General features: G+C 42.9%; 1 protein-coding gene across 2 annotated transcripts in view; it reads right to left on the bottom strand.

Annotated features, from left to right (window-relative positions):
- lamc3 (laminin, gamma 3) overlaps positions 1-17144 on the bottom strand; it is a 169843-nt gene that overhangs the window by 135980 nt on the left and 16719 nt on the right. For both annotated transcript variants that reach the window (XM_017460411.2, XM_017460410.2), the window contains exon 2: positions 6705-7009. In XM_017460411.2, coding sequence (XP_017315900.1) covers positions 6705-7009 — 305 coding nt within the window. The remainder of the gene's footprint in view (positions 1-6704; positions 7010-17144) is intronic.

Raw genomic sequence — 17144 nt, 5'->3', positions numbered from 1 at the left:
CTGATTACTGTGATTTCCACTGAAAGGTCAGAGTGAAAACTTTATGGAAAGTGAGTGATCTACTAAACTACATGCTTCTTGCATATAATAAAACTTCCCTTTCATTTCATCTTTGTAATTTGTTGTATTTGTGTGTGAGAAATGTTGTGGGGTAAAAATCTATAATTTGTTTACAGATTAGAGAAGGATATGCACAGCAGTTGTAGAAAAATTACATACACCTGGTGACAATTACTGCAACACACACACATAAACCATATAAATAGTAAGAACTGAAACAGAAAGAATGTAAAGCTGGGTTTACACTATGATTTTTTGGCTAGATTTTTTTTGTCGTAGACATACAACACAACACCAAAACCATTCTTTGGTTGTGAATTGAGATCGCTGGTCTTAGAGCTAACCAGTAACCGATTTAGTGCCATTGTAATCTGGCTGTGTCAGAATTTTTTTTTTTATTATTAAAATTTTAAAAATTAGGTGTGTGACTGCTGCTGTTATCTACAAGCAACCAATAGCAGGGCAGCATAGGATTATGTGAAACTCATGAGATGGCTACGAATATGGTTGTGGCAGTGGCAAAATGTAAATTAATCATACTAATGGATAGAAAACTTTTCTAATTACCTCAAATACACATTGAAGAATGTCTCTGTTTATGTTAGTAATTTTCTTTTTCTTTAAACTTTAAGTCAATTGTTAGATGATCTTCATTTTATACTCTGACATGGAGTACAGTATGACAAGTAATAATCTTAAAAGAGCACTCTAAGCATAGTCAAATCTGACTTTAAAAGAGTTTAATTAGTTTAATTAGTTATTGTATATACAGCTATACTACAGCTAGCCAAGCAATTTAGCAACTTTCCTGTTGTACATTCACAAAGGCAAACCCAGGATAGTAACTAGCATCCAAACTACCATTAACACTAATGTAGCAGATAAGTGTGAAGCTCACACAGTGTCTTGTTCCCTTCTCAGGGAACACGGTTACCTATGTAACCCAGACTTTCCCTTTCAAAGGGACTCAACATTGCATGAGCTTTCTGCTGTGGGAATGAGTATACCCACTCCGTCATAGTGAGGGTATGTCCTGCCACAGAGGCCACATCAATAGGGGTGTGGCTGGCCAAAATGGTGGCCACATAATTGTAGAAGAAGCCAACCCTGCTGAGAAATGTTCCTATTAGAACTCCAGGACTGTAGCTATTGTGCAGTTTACTTGGTCTCATTGACATTCCTCACACCATGATAAAGTTGCCACTTGAATGCATACAATTTTCTCATGGATGGTGCTCTAGCATTTAACTGTAGAATCTCGGTTGAGAGACCGGAATCTATGAGCTGGTCCCCTTCTGGGACCAGATTCACATTTTCCATAGTTCCGACTGAGGGTGATAAATCAACCCTCTGTCTTGAGACAATGGACCCTGAGAGTGGGACTCTCCCAGGGAGTGCCGTCCAGCAGAGATAATACCTCCGAGAACCAAATTCAAGCTGGCCAATCAGGTGCAATAGCAGCAGATGTAGCACAGTCTTGGTGAACTCTCGCTAAAGCCTGTGGAAGCAAAGCAATGAGGGGAAAGGTGTACAGACATGAGCTCATCCATGTGTGTACCATGGCGTAAAGATCTGACCTTTTTACTTTGGTGTGGAGGAGTGAAGGCGAACCACAGTGGGCAGTGTGTTGTCTCCTCGGAGGCAAACGTGTCCACTTCTGAACCTTTGCTATATGGACTCCACTTGTGAATGGAGCCTCCAATACCCCTGCCTTGACAGTATGTCTGCCCCCACATTCCAGTTGCCCCGGAACGTACATTAGACTCAGTGACAAAACTTCCCCACCACCAGAAAAGAATTAGTATAGCCTGCCTGAACAGGGGAATGACCATAACCTTCCCTGGTGGTTGCTATATGAGACCACCGCTGTGTTGTCTGTCATAACTGACACATAGTGACCTCTCAACTGAGGAGCAGAATTTCAGTGTTAGGAGTATGGCCCACACTTCTAGGTGATTTCTATGCCACACTAGATAAGGGCCATTCCAGAGACCGTGAGGGAGATGTCTGACATTATCGTCTTGCAATAAGAGACACCCCTAGAGTGTGACCTGAGGCTAGAAACCGAGGACACCTCCAAGTTCTCAGAGCATGTAGGCATCACTGTGTGAGACTGATTATTCTCAGGGGTTTCGTCCTTGGATGAAACTGCCAACTTTCAGATATTACTGAATGGTTTCATGTGCAATGGGCCCAATGGTATGCAGTAGGCTGCTGCTGGCATAAGACACAACAGTCTCCTTAGAGACTGGAGGGGATGCCCAGACCTAACTTTATCTTGCTCAATGTTGCTAGGGTTGCACTACACATGTTGGGGATCGACACACCCTCATTGTATTCAAATCCCATATGACCCCTATAAAAGTGAAAAAGCATACTTTCTCTGAGATTCAGCCTCGAGCCCCAAGTTCTTTACATGGGCGAGAACAACATCTCGAGGTTGAATCGCCAAGTTCCTGGACGGCGCTAGAATTAACCAGTCGTCCAGGTAGTTTAGCATACGGATGCCCTGGAGTCGCAAAGGAGCCAGCGAACTTGTGAAAGGAAGAACCGATGTTTATATGCAATGCCTCCAAACGCAAACCTCAGGTATTTCCTGTGACGGGCAATATGCATGTTTTTTTTTTAGACCTATCATCACAAACCAATCCTCGAACTGAGGTAGTCCAATCCACTGAATCTGTGGTGAGTTTGAGAGTCAACATCCTGAACCTGTATGTCCAAAGAGTATGGCTCAGATGATGCGGATCTAAAATTGGCCGCATACTTCCGTCTCTACTGTGGACAAGGAAATAATGGCTGTAAAAACCTCCCTACCTCAGAGTTAGAGGTACAGATTCTATGGTCCCTTTGTCCAAGAGAGATCTGCCATACCAACCTCTTGTCCCCTGACACCTCCCTCCATGGCCCTTAGGACCACTTCTTTTTGCCATTATTTAATCATTGATTACCAATAATAATTGATTATCATTTTAAAATCAGGCCTACTAGCAAGCTGCAACTATGGCCACCCGGTCCCCCTGGCTTTCTATTGGGGGAGGCAGGCCACCACACTCACCTTCTATATCTCCCTCACAATTTGGCAGGTCTGCCTGGTAGACCTGCAACACTACAATTGTATTCCGAGACCCACAAGCAAGACCCGCTGCTGCATAGGCTAAACCAACCAGCGTCGAGGTGGTCTTACACAGCCTGGATGGCAAAGCCGGCCCCCTGGATTTTGCTGCCATTGATGGAGTGAGGTAGCTCACAAGTGCCTCCTTCACCTTTGGCACATCAAAATAGCTGTATTGTTTATTCCCCATGATGGCTGAATAATCCAACGTTGCTAGGTTATAAACACGGCTTTCCCCAGAAACATGACATTTAATGGTGCACTTCTGGGAAAAGAGGAGTTTTCTGGGGTGTGTGGGAGCACTCTCCTTCTCACTGGCACCCCCTCTGGCTCCTCAGATTTAGAGAGGGTGGGTTGACTCTCCATACCGGAGTGAGAAGTTGCTTCATGAGCTCCAAAACCCGGTACAGGACAGTCGGATCCCAAGGAATGAGTGAGAGATAGAGCAGCGCTTATTTCCAGTTCCTCCTTCAGATCCATACAGAACCCGCAGAATCCCAGCCAGCTGGCTGCTTTGACAGCAGTAGGCCTAGAGCCCTGAGGTCCTGAAACCCATTGCCCTTTGGCTGAGAAGTGAGAGAAGTGAGAGAGCCAAGAGCAGAGCCGCTTCATTGTGCCTTTAAATATATATATATATATATATATATATATATATATATATATATATATATATATATATATATATATATATATATATACAGTGAGGGAAAAAAGTATTTGATCCCCTGCTGATTTTGTACGTTTGCCCATTGACAAAGAAATGATCAGTCTATAATTTTAATGGTAGGTTTATTTGAACAGTGAGAGACAGAATAACAACAAAAAAATCCAGAAAAACGCATGTCAAAAATGTTATAAATTGATTTGCATTTTAATGAGGGAAATAAGTATTTGACCCCTCTGCAAAACATGACTTAGTACTTGGTTTAAAAACCCTTGTTGGCAATCACAGAGGTCAGACGTTTCTTGTAGTTGGCCACCAGGTTTGCACACATCTCAGGAGGGATTTTGTCCTACTCCTCTTTGCAGATCTTCTCCAAGTCATTAAGGTTTCGAGGCTGACGTTTGGCAACTCGAACCTTCAGCTCCCTCCACAGATTTTCTATGGGATTAAGGTCTGGAGACTGCCTAGGTCACTCCAGGACCTTAATGTGCTTCTTCTTGAGCCACTCCTTTGTTGCCTTGGCCGTGTGTTTTGGGTCATTGTCATGCTGGAATATCCATCCACGACCCATTTTCAATGCCCTGGCTGAGGGAAGGAGGTTTTCACCCGAGATTTGACAGTACATGGCTCCGTCCATCGTCCCTTTGATGCGGTGAAGTTGTCCTGTCCCCTTAGCAGAAAAAAAACCCCAAAGCATAATGTTTCCACCTCCATGTTTGACGGTGGGGATGGTGTTCTTGGGGTCATAGGCAGCATTCCTCCTCCTCCAAACACGGCGAGTTGAGTTGATGTCAAAGAGCTCCATTTTGGTCTCATCTGACCTCAACACTTTCACCCAGTTGTCCTCTGAATCATTCAGATGTTCATTGGCAAACTTCAGATGGGCATGTATATGTGCTTTCTTGAGTAGCGGACCTTGCGCGCGCTGCAGGATTTCAGTCCTTCACGGCGTAGTGTGTTACCAATTGTTTTCTTGGTGACTATGGTCCCAGCTGCCTTGAGATCATTGACAAGATCCTCCCGTGTAGTTCTGGGCTGATTCCTCACTGTTCTCATGATCACTGCAACTCCACGAGGTGAGATCTTGCATGGAGCCCCAGGCCGAGGGAGATTGACAGTTCTTTTGTGCTTCTTACATTTGCGAATAATCGCACCAACTGTTGTCCCCTTCTCACCAAGCTGCTTGGCAATGGTCTTGTAGCCCATTCCAGACTTGTGTAGGTCTACAATCTTGTCCCTGACATCCTTGGAGAGCTCTTTGGTCTTGGCCATGGTGGAGAGTTTGGAATCTGATTGATTGATTGCTTTTGTGGACAGGTGTCTTTTATACAGGTAACAAACTGATATTATAACTGATAGCACTCCCTTTAAGAGTGTGCTCCTAATGTCAGCTCGTTACCTGTATAAAAGACACCTGGGAGCCAGAAATCTTTTTGATTGAGAGGGGGTCAAATACTTTTTTCCCTCATTAAAATGCAAATTAATTTATAAAATTTTTGACGTGCGTTTTTCTGGATTTTTTTTGTTGTTATTCTGTCTCTCACTGTTCAAATACAACTACCATTAAAATTATAGACTGATCATTTCTTTGTCAGTGGGCAAACGTACAAAATCAGCAGGGGATCAAATACTTTTTTCCCTCACTGTATATATATATATATATATATATATATATATATATATATATATATATATATATATATATATATATATCATAATGAGTGCAGTCAGCCCCCTGGAGGGCTGCTGCAGCATGCTCCACTCCTATAAAAAAATATTCCCTGGCTCCTCAGATTCTGAGAAGGTGGGTTGAATCTCCATACTGGAAGGAGAAGTCGCTTCGTGAGCTCCAAAACACAGAAGCGGGGAGTCAGATCTGTAGGAAAGAGCGACAGATAGAACAGGGCTCATCTCTGGTTTCCCCTCCAGATTCATATGGGACGCCCCCAGTACTGAGGTTTCGAAACCCATCTCACTTCAACTGAGAAGTGAGAGAGCTGGGAGCGGAGCCACGTCATCGCGAAACATTCAGAATGAATGTAGTCAGCCCCCTCGAGGGCTGCCGGAGCAAGCTCCACACCCATATACTTCACACAAAAAATATGTCCATCAATAAAATGAGAGCAGGAGGCTCATTCTGTTTGTAAAGGATATATATTTATATATTCTTTTGAAAATAGAGAGAAGTGAAGAGTTTTAGGAATGTTTACACAGACAGCCAACATGCGGATTCGCTGAAGACAAAAAAGCTGATTATGTGGTTTACAACCACCATTTTATAGTCACGCAATGTACGAAATGCCACATCACCTAACCACGGCAGGTGTGATTTTACACAGACCAGATACAGACTGCAGATTTTACACAGACTTCAGATACTTTGGGAAGCACGAGGGTGCTTCCCAAAGCGTGAAGCTCATGCAATATTTAGTTCATTTTGAAAGGGAACTCATTTGTTTTTATCTATTCACATACACTTGGTATGCTCACAAATCATCAACACTAATGCTAGCGCATAATACAATGAAATCTCATCAAGTTAAAAGTTCTGTGTTATTGATCAAGACATTCCCAGGACTGCAGATTCCCACTGAATTATGACCTTAACTCTTCACTGCATCCAGTTGCTACACATTGACTAATCCTGAGCTCTAACATCTCCAATGCAACCTGAATGATTTGGCAAAAGTGTACTGCCCACATGTAAGCACAAAAGAGTTCATGTAAATTAAATTTCTAGAAATCCCCTCTGACTGGATGGCTAGCCAAGGGGCAAACGCCAATTTACTTTGCATAATATGCAGCCATAACATGAGCAAATTGTTTTAACCCAGAATGATAACTAAGTACTGTAAATGTGCAAACCTGTAGCACAGGGCTCTGGTCAAAGTTGTAGGCACTGGGTCTTCCTTCAAGGGTAGAAAAAGCTACATTTCCTCCTGTTAATGGAGAAATGTCGCTAAACTCATCTGTACAGAGTGCAGTTCTCTCCTCCTCTCCAGGTCGGATGAAGCCTTTGGAGTCCCTCCCATAGGTCTTACGGCAGGATGCACTGTAGTACTGGTATGGCTGCCAAGCTGCGGCCTCATTTGTACGTTTGTAAATGGCAAAACTCTCTGGGCGGCTGGTGTAGAACTTTAGTCGGACATATGTGATCTCATAGGCTTTACCTGTTAAAGAAAGGACAGTGTATTCAGAGTATTCAAAGAGGATACAATCCAAGCAGTTACCTTAACCTTAACCACCGAGACACCACTGCCTCTGGTTTTTAGTGTTATCTCTTTTGTGTCAAGTGCTCTTAATTTGGCTGGCACTGGTGACTGATTTTTATTACCTGTAAACCATTTTCAATTCTATTGAAGTCAGTGGAGCAAAGGGTTTATTTTGCTTCTATAATCCAACCAAGCTTTGTAATTAAATAATTAGCCCAGAGCAGTGACCAATTTGACTAATGTTGGTAAGTCCTTTTCTTGCTTAAAGACATCAATAAAACAAGATTAATCTAAAATTAGGTAAACAAGGAGAGAGCCATGGTCAGATTGTGCATGAAAGACCTATTTAAATTCTCTAAAATGTGAGCAATAAGGCTATTTGTAAAACACGATAAGTGCAGTGCACTGACAAAAATGATTCTGTGGGGTTCTAATTTTAACACAAAAATGTTATAATTTTCAACAAATAAATTAATGTTCATTCATTTACTTTGATATTGAGTACCTTACTTAATATGCATTAGTTGTTAAAACACTTTTTATGATTAAAAATCAAACATATTATATTGAGCAATCCAGAAAAAGCTTTAAAGCCGTGTGAATTTGTGAAATACTAATTAATTTATATTTAGCCTTTTGTTGCTGTTTGCTGTCATTTGGATTAATTATGTGCTCAAAGCGTTCTTTGATCAGTGTATGATTTTGTGTAGCCCTTTTATCTGAAGGTATTAATCACAACATTAAGGTCTCATAATTATAACTGTAATTTATTTTCCAGAAATGTCTGGCAAGGACATTCAACCTCTGGCATTTGCTCACCAGACTTTAAAGCAGTTGAGTATGCAGTTCACCGTCTGAGGAGACTGAAGGGAATACAACATAAAACAAAGCCAACCTGAGTACACACAATATTGTTTTCATTATTATTATTTTTTTAAGCAAAAAAAAGTTATCCAACACCTATCATCCATGTGAAAAACTAATTGCTCCCTTAAACTTAAATCGGGTTGTGCCAACCTTAGCAGCAATAGCTTCAACCAATCACTTATGATAACTGGAGAGCAGTCTTTCACAGCACTGTGGTGGAATTTTGGCCCACTCTTCTTTGCAGAATTACTTTAGTTCAGCCATATTGGAGGGTTTTTGAGCATGAACTTCCTGTTTAAGGTCCTGCCACAGCATCTCAATCCCCACACCATCACATTACCACCACCATGCTTGACCATAGGCACGATGTTCTTTTTGTGGAATTCTGTGTTTGGTTTACAACAGATGTAACGGGACCCCTGTCTTCCAAACAGTTCCACTTTCAGTTCAGCAGTCCATAGAACATTCTCCCAAAAGGTTTGAGAATCATCAAGGTGTGTTTTGGCAAAATTCAGACAAACCTTAATGTTCTTCTGGGTTAGCAGAGGTTTTCACCTTGCCACTCTTCCATGGATGCCATTTTTTGGCCAGTGTCTTTCTAATAGTGGAGTCATGAACAGTGACCTTTATTGATGCACGAGAGGCCTGTAATTCCTTTGATATTGTCCTTGGCTCTTTTGTGACTTCCTGGATGAGTAGTTACTGTGCTCTTGGAGGAATTTTGGAAGGTCGGCCACTTCTGGGAAGGTTCACTACTGTGCCGAGTTTTTCCATTTGGAGATAATGAGATAACGCTGTGGTTCTTTGGAGTCCCAGAGCCTTTTACATAGGTTTGAACCCCTGTGATGTAATGGTGACTTCTCTAGGCATACTGAGGTAAAGTTTGGTGTTCTGCAAGTGTCTATTTTAGGCCCACTTCTCTTTTCTTTATATATTCTGCCTCTGGGTCAAATTATTCGTAAACATGGCATTAGCTTTCACTGTTATGTTGATGACACACTTGTATGTTTCAGCAAAACCAGATCACAGACCCCAACTTAATAAAGTTGAGTAATGTGTAAAGGACATTATACACTGGATGCTTATTCAGTTAATTTTACTTAATTCTGACAAGACAGAAGTACTTGTACTAGGACCACATGCAGTTAGAAGTAAGCTTTCTGTTTAAAAAGTAACACTGGATGGCCTTTTTGTTTCATCATTTGCAGCAATAAAAGACCTCGCTAGGATCATTGACTCCAGTCTTTCATTTCAGGCTCATGTACATAATATTACTAGGATAGACTTCTTTCATCTCAGAAATATTGCTATGATAAGAAATATAATGTCAGTACATGATGCAGAAAAATTAGTTCATGCTTTCGTTACCTCTAGGATGGATTATTGTAATGCCTTACTGTGTGGCTGTTCCAGTAGGTGCATAAACAAGCTTCAGTTAGTCAAGAAAGCAACTGCAAGAGTCCTTACTAGAACCAGAAGATATGACCACATCATATCTATCCCTATCACCTAACCCTCTATCCCTATTGGGTCCCAGTAAAATTTCACATTGATTATAAAATACTACTATTGACCTATAAAGCACTAAATGGTTTCACACCACAGTACCTGAGCAAACGTTTGGCCTTTAATGATCCGCCACACCTACTTCGATCAAAAGGTGCGGGCTATTTGTTGGTACCTTGAACAGTGACCGCTACAGCAGGGGGAAGAGCTTTCTCTTACATAGCCCCACAGTTATGGAAGTGTAATGAATTTTCCGGTTACACAACTGCACTATTTGACCATGTAGTATTAGCACATTTATAGAAGGGATTTATTTATAATTATACTATCTGATGTTACCCACATGAGGATAGGTTCCCTTTTGAGTCTGGTTCTTCTCAAGGTTTCTTCCTCATATCATCTCAGAGAGTTTTTCCTTGCCACCATCACCTCTGACTTGCTCATTATGGATAAATTCATACATTTAAAATCTATATGCTGAATTTATATATTTCTGTAAAGCTGCTTTGGGACAATTTCTATTGTTAAAAGCACTATATAAATAAAACTGAATTCAATTGAATTTATGCTATAGCATACAAACACATTGTGGACAAGTGTATGCTTCTAACTTTATGATGGTGCTTTTAGGAAAATCCTTTTCTGTTCCAGCATGACAATGCCCCTGTGCACAAAATGAGGTCCTTAAAGTCACGTTCCCTTTCAAAGGGAACTCAATGTTTGGCAAGCTGCACACCGTGGGAAGTGCCCTCACACGTGACTGGTATCTGAAATCTGTGTGAAATCTTGCCAATTTATAGGTCTGCCGTGGTCAGGTGATATGGCAATTTTGCGCGTTGCCTGACTATAAAACAGCACCTGTTAACCATGTCATCAGCCTTATTACTTCAGCAAAAGACTGTGTCTGTCATTTGTGTGAACATTCGCAAAAAAAAAGTACGAGTCAGAAGGAGTTCGGGAAGTGAGTCATGTCTTGCTCCCATTTCATTACAGGGGACAGACAGACAAACTTTCTGTGTGAAGTGTCTGGAGCATGCTGCAGCAGCCCTTGAGGGGGCTGACTATGCACATTGTGAATGCATTTGAGTCAGACGGCTCCACTTGTGGCTCGCTTTCTTCTCAGATGAAGGGAGTTGGGTTTCGCAGCCTCGCAGATCAGGTCTGGCTGCTGCCAAGGCAGCTAGCCAGCTCAGGTCCTGGGGATCCTACATGGATCTGGAAGAGGAGCTTGAGACGAGCTCGGCTCTTGCTCTATCTTCCCGGTCCAAGTCTCAGCCAGAATTTGGAGCTCCTTCACACTGCAGAAAACTCCCCTATTTCCCAAAAGTACATGACAAAATATTGCACTTCTGAGGAAAACCATACATGCCATGTTTATAACCCTGCAACGTCAGATTATTCGGCCATTCTGGGGAATGAACAGCACGGGTATTTGGCTATGCCAAAGGTGGAAGAGGCACTTGTGAGCTTCCTCTCTCCATTGATGGCAGAAAATTTTCAGGGCCTGCTTTGCCATCCAAGCCATGTAAGGTCACCTCGGCATACAATGACAGCGTTGCAGGCCTACCAAGCAGATCTGCTGAGTGAGCTCGACAGCAGGGAGAGAATTGGGAATTAGGCAGTGGCAGAGCTTTGCTGCACCACAGATTTGTCTCTTCGGGCAACCAAGCAAATGGCCCATCATATCAGCTGTTCAATGGGTGGAGATGCATCTATGGCTCAACCTCTCAGGGATGGGGGATAAGGATAAGGTCTCCCTGCTGGACACCCCTGTTCAACCTTCCGGCCTGTTCAGTGGCATAGTTATCACCATTGCCAACAGGTTTTGTGAAGTGAAACAGAAATCGGCGGCATTCAGACAGTTCCTTCCCCATCATGTCAAGTTTGGGCCAGCACTAGTGTGAGGGAGGCACAGAAGGTGAGCATGGCAGCCTGCCTCGCACCAGGGAGAGCCAGGGGGACCAGGCAGCCACAGTCGCAGCCTGCTGGTAGGCCTCATCTGAGAATGATCAGAAATGCCATGCAGTCAAAGAAGGAGCCCGACGTTAGTGCAGGAAGTAAGATCCCTCTTTCCCTGAGGGAGGGAGGGAGGTTTTTACAGTTGTTATTTCCTGGTCCGCAAAAAAAGATGGGAATATGTAACCAATTTTATATCTGTGCCATCTGAACTGTATTCTTCAGACATACAGGTTCAAGATGTTGACACTCAAACTTATCGTTCCACGGATTCAGTCTGAGTATGAAACCCCTGAGAGTAATCAGTGTCAAATGGCAATGCCTACGTGCGCTGAAAATTTGGAGGTGTCCCCAGTTTAAAGCCTTGGGTCACACTCTTGGTGTGTCTCCTTATCACAAGATGGTAATGACAGATGCCTCCCTCATGGGCTGGGGTGCAGTCATAGATGGCTGTCCAGCTCACGGTCTCTGGAGCGGCCCCCATCTGGAGTTCCATATAAATCGCCTAGAAATGCAGGCCATAATTCTAGCATTGAAATTCTTTCTCCTCAATTGAAATGTCACCATGTGTTAGTTGTGACATACAACACAGTGGTGGTCTCATATATCAGCCACCAGGGAGGGTTATGTTCAAGCTGCCTGTTCAGGCAGGTGCAATTAATTCTTCTCTGGGTGGAGGGAAAGTTTGTGTCAGTGAGTGCAATGTAAATTCCGGGCAGACATCCTGTCAAGGCAGGGGGTGAGGCCCGGGGATTGGAGGCTCCATCCACAAGTGGTGAAGTTTGTATGGCGGAGGTTCGGCCAAGCGGAAGCGGATGTGTTTGCCTCTGAGGAGAAAACACACTGCCTGCTGTGGTTCGCCCTCACTCCTCCCGAACTGTTGGGGCTGGATGCCATACTACACAGGTGGTCGAGGTCACATCTGTACATTTTTCTCCCAATCGCTCTGCTCTCTGAAGTTCCAGCAAGAGTTCACCTAGATCGTCTACGTCTGCTGCTAGTAGCACCTTATTGGTCAGCTCAAATATGCTTCTCAAAGATAATATCCTGCTAGATGGCAATCCCTGGGAGATTCCCATTTGCAGGGATTTACTTTCTCAAGCTAGAGGGTTGATTTATCACCCCCGGATGGAGCTATGGAAACTGTGGGGCTGGCTGCTGAGAGGCACCAGGTCATAGATTCCGGTCTCTCAACTAAGTCTGTAGAGACCATGTTGAATACTAGAGCATCATCCATAAGAAAACTGTATGCTCTCAAATGGCCACATTTTGTCTCGTGGTGTGAGGAACGTCAGTTAGACCCAGTAAACTGCGCAATAGCTACCGTCCGGGAGATCTCAGCAGGGTTGACTCCTTCTACAATCAGGGTCTACGTGGCCACCATTTTAGCCAGCCATGCCCCTATTTATGGAGTCATCGTGGGGCAACATCCTCTAATATCGAGGTTTATGCATGGTGCCAGGCAGCTAGGGCCCATCTGCAGACCACACATTTCTGTTAGGCGCCCCATTTGAGCCTTTAGAGTCAGCCTCAGAGAAGCTTCTTACACTAAAGGTAGCTCTTTTGCTGGCCCTGACGCCTCTCAAGCGAGTAGGAATTCCTTCTACAAGCTGTCTCTTTTCCCCTTCCAGCCTTGACTTTGCCCCTGGATTAGTCCAGGCCTTCCTATATCCTAGGCCGGATTATATTCCTAAAGTGCCTACATCTGCTGCCCAGCTGGTAGTGTTGTAGGCTTTCTGCCCTCCTCCGTTCTTCACACCGGAATATGAAAAATTGCACCTACTGTGTCCAGTAAGGGTTCTCTGTACTTTTGTCCACCACTCTGGCTAGTGGTGTAAGTCAAAGCAGTTGCTGGTCTGCTTTGGTGGCGACAGTAGAGGTGATACTGTGTCAAAACAGTGCATCTCTAATTGGATAGTGTAAGCAATCTCAATCGCTTATGGGGTGCGTGGTCTCGCGACGCCTCTGGGCATAAGGGCTCATTTCACTAGGGGGGGGTCACCTCCTCGAAGGCTTTATCCAAAGGAGTACCTTTACAGGATGTGTGTGCTGTGGCGGGTTGCTCTATATTCATTCGGTATTACAATTTGGACATGCATTTCACCCCGGGCTTGAGTGTCCTTCGGGCTTGTATCTTTTTGAACAGGCCATACCCTCAGTATGACAGAGTGGGTAATCTTGTTCCCACAGCCTGAAGCTCACGCAATGATGAGTTCCCTTTGACAAGGAACATCTAGGTTACACATGTAACCCTGTTCCCTGAGAAGGGAATGGGACATTGCGTAGCATTGTCATACTGAGGCATGCATGTGAATTGTATCTTCGCTTCAGATAATAGAGGCTGATAACGTGGTTCACAGGTGCCATTTCAAATTCAAGTGATGCATAAAATTGCCATGTCACCTGTCCACGGCAGGCCTATGAATAGGCGTGATTTCAGACAGACTTCAGATACCGGTCACGCGCAAGGGCACTTCACACAGCATGAAGCTCATGCAACGTTTCGTTCTCTTCTCAAGGAACAGGGTTACATGCGTAACCCAGATGTTTTGATGTGTGTGGTGTGGAGGACAGAGAGCCCTGTCCTTAACTGCACTGAACACTTTTGGGATGTACTGGAACATTGATTGTGAGCCAGGCCTTCTCATTCAACATGAATGCTGGGTCTAAAAAAGCTTGAGATCCATGGTCTAAGTGGAAAACCTTGAACACTCCACACTGAAAAACATTAAATAAAATAAAAATATGTTTGCATTTAAATTTTCTGATGTGTTTAGTGATTCTGGTGCCAATTTTGCTATTGTATTGTCCTCGTTAAAAATATGTGGCTGTCTGCTACTCTGCCATCACAGGGGGACATAAGGGATATCACTGTAGTTGCCAAAAAACGAAAGAGCTTTTTCTCTTACTCATAATTTTTCATCTAGGTTCACTGTCATTTTAATGACAAATATAAAGTAAGTGAAAACAAAAAACATTGGACTCAGAGAACCAGTGTCATATCACAGCCAACCAGCAACTCCATTTCCCAAGAGCCAGCACTAACTACACACACCTGCAACCAATCTCACACTCAGCCCATACACAGTTTAAGGACTTTGTGAACACTCAGACTTGGCAAAGTAAATGTTCAGTTGATGTGTTCACTGCCATTATCCAAGCCTTACTGTTGTGGTTAACCAAAGTGACTTTTGACCATTGTTTTCATTCTCTACCTTGCCTAGTTTTGTCTGTTTGCCTGATCGCCCGACCCCTGCCCATTTATCGACCATGGATTTTGCCTTACTCTTTTGGATTGTAATTACATCTGCCTACCTTTCGCTTGCTTCAGTCTACAAAGCCTACAAAGCATGATATCCAGAACACAATGCAACTATATGTATACACTGAATTATGGCAGAGACTCAGCTCAGCTATTTGGTGAGCTAAAAGATTATGAACATGATGGTGTTAGGTGGTATTAGCATGAAGTTTTGGAACTTGATCAAAAACTTCTCTTTAGGTAGAAATGAACTGAGTAAATCCCACTGGCACCATTTTCAGCTGGTAGTCATTGTGGGTAATGGAGGAAAACATAAATAAATCTTTGTCAGAAAAAACGGGGGCAACACAAGTGCCACACCAAGAGTTTCATCAAGGAAAGTCCTTTCACACAGGACTTGAGAATGAGAGTCGATCTTGGCAGGAAGCTCCAGTTCACTAGTGAGATCACTTGTGAGAAACACAAGTCGCCAACCTGATATAGTGATGTGGCACCAAGACTGTGCTCATCATCAAGCTAACCATCCCCTGGGAGGAAGGAATAGAAGCTGCCATTGAGAGGAAGAGACTGAAATACTCAGATCTTGTCGCTGAGTGGAAGGAGGCTGGCTGGAGAACTAACATCTTCCTGCTAGAAATAACATGCTGTAGCTTTGTTGGAACATCAACTGTTACCTTCTGAGGGATATGGGAAGCCCTGAAAGAGCTGGCTGAAAAGGCCAAGAAGAGCAGCTTTTGGCTCTGGGCGAGGAGAAAGGAGAAGTGTTGGGGTAGTAACATCTAATCCAAGGTCTAGTTGTAGTAGGGTGGTAGGGACACATCTCTGTCAATGCTTCGCAACCAGCAGTGAAACATTGTTGAGCGGTGGTACCCAGCTGATGACCCTGCAGCTGACCTATGCCATATGGAACCAGTGGCATAGAGCATGCATTAATGGTGCCAGTGGGGCTTGTCACAGCCTCAGTCACTGGGAAGGTCTGTATGGCTTTGGTTGTAATTATCTGTTTGGTTGTCTGTAGGGCTCTGTGTGTGCAAGCATACCTGAGTAATACTAGGTGTAATTGGAGGAAACCATTTTAAACCAGTGGCATTGTGCATGCATGAACAGTGTCAGTGGGGCTCCCTACAGCTCGTTCCGGTAATCCTATGGGTGGAAAACGTGCAACAGGCGGTAATGCCATAGCAGGTCAACATCCACCTGTGTGATCAATGGAGGCCATTGAAGAGCACATGTTAATTATAAAGATTAATATATTTTCTTTAAGGTTCTTGTGTTAGAATGTACTGTTTCCTGGAATTTTTTTATTATGTTGGCCTGATCTGCTGACCAAACACTGCTGATGACCTTCCAATTAGGTTGAAACCTATGTTTGCCAAAGCCTTCAGGGGCGTGGCCATTGTCATGAAAGGGTTCTGAGCAGTGTAAATTTGGACAGAGTGGGAGCATATAACATGAAGTATCTTGTGCTCTATGTCTAGAATGCAACATAAAGACTGTGAAAAAGCAGGTGGTCATTCTGTGGAGAAAAGCAAGAATATCTGTTTACTTCCTCTATTTACATGTATTTCTTTATCCAAAGTTCCCGGCTCAATAAAAATAAAAATCAATATTTCTCCATGAGGTTCAGTGTGAGGTTGTAACTCCCATAGCATCATTGTGTAGGTGAGTCATGTAGGTCAAACCAGTGATATTAAAAAATTGACATAATTATGACTCACTCTTTTCTGAACCTATAAAAAATGTCGAGGGTTTTTTTTTTTTTTTTTTTTTTTTTTTTTTTATAAATGTTTTCACAGCAGACACCTGAAACAACAGAATTCTCTGGGGGGGGGGGGGGGGGGGGGATTTTACAAAGATGTGAAGCAATTGGCAAAAGCTGAAGAAAATACCAGGTAGGCAGGGAAAAAATCTATAGAATGCTATAGAGGGAGCAAGAAAAAGATGAAATGTTCAAACTGTATCAGCAGACAATGAAAGTGATTGTCTGGTTTAATTATTTTAATAATTACTCTGTCCTGATACTGTCTTATGTTTTAGATTCAAGTCGTAAAACGTACTCTTAAGTTCATCAAACTTAAATTATTAATTTAGCCTCATAACTAGAACCCTGTAAGAACAGACCTGCCACCCTGTAAATATATCTCCTACAAGATTTACAGAACATCTGCACCTCTTCATTTTCTATGAGTTACACTGCAAACACATTTTGGTTTTTCACATTTTCCCAGGCTTCACAGAATGTTATTGTTATCCATGTAAGAACTGTAAATAAAACATGTCTGTCTCCATTTCCTATTTCTGGGTGGGCAGAACAGATCTTTTGGGAGGTGCAACGGTTGGGAAAGGAATGTAGTTCATGGTAATTATTGAGCAAGCTGAAGTTTGAAGCCACATTTCAGGACATTTCACCATGCAAGAATGTTGCCTTGATTGAAGGAATCTAAGGCATGGGCCTTAGTTTAATTCACAAGAGACATATTGCCTGTTGAAATGAAGGTGTAA

This window comes from Ictalurus punctatus, chromosome 28 (assembly GCF_001660625.3).
Source record: "Ictalurus punctatus breed USDA103 chromosome 28, Coco_2.0, whole genome shotgun sequence".
Taxonomy (NCBI): Eukaryota; Metazoa; Chordata; class Actinopteri; order Siluriformes; family Ictaluridae; genus Ictalurus; species Ictalurus punctatus.
The sequence above is the reverse complement of the archived record's forward strand: the minus strand, read 5'-3'. Positions and strand labels throughout refer to the sequence as shown.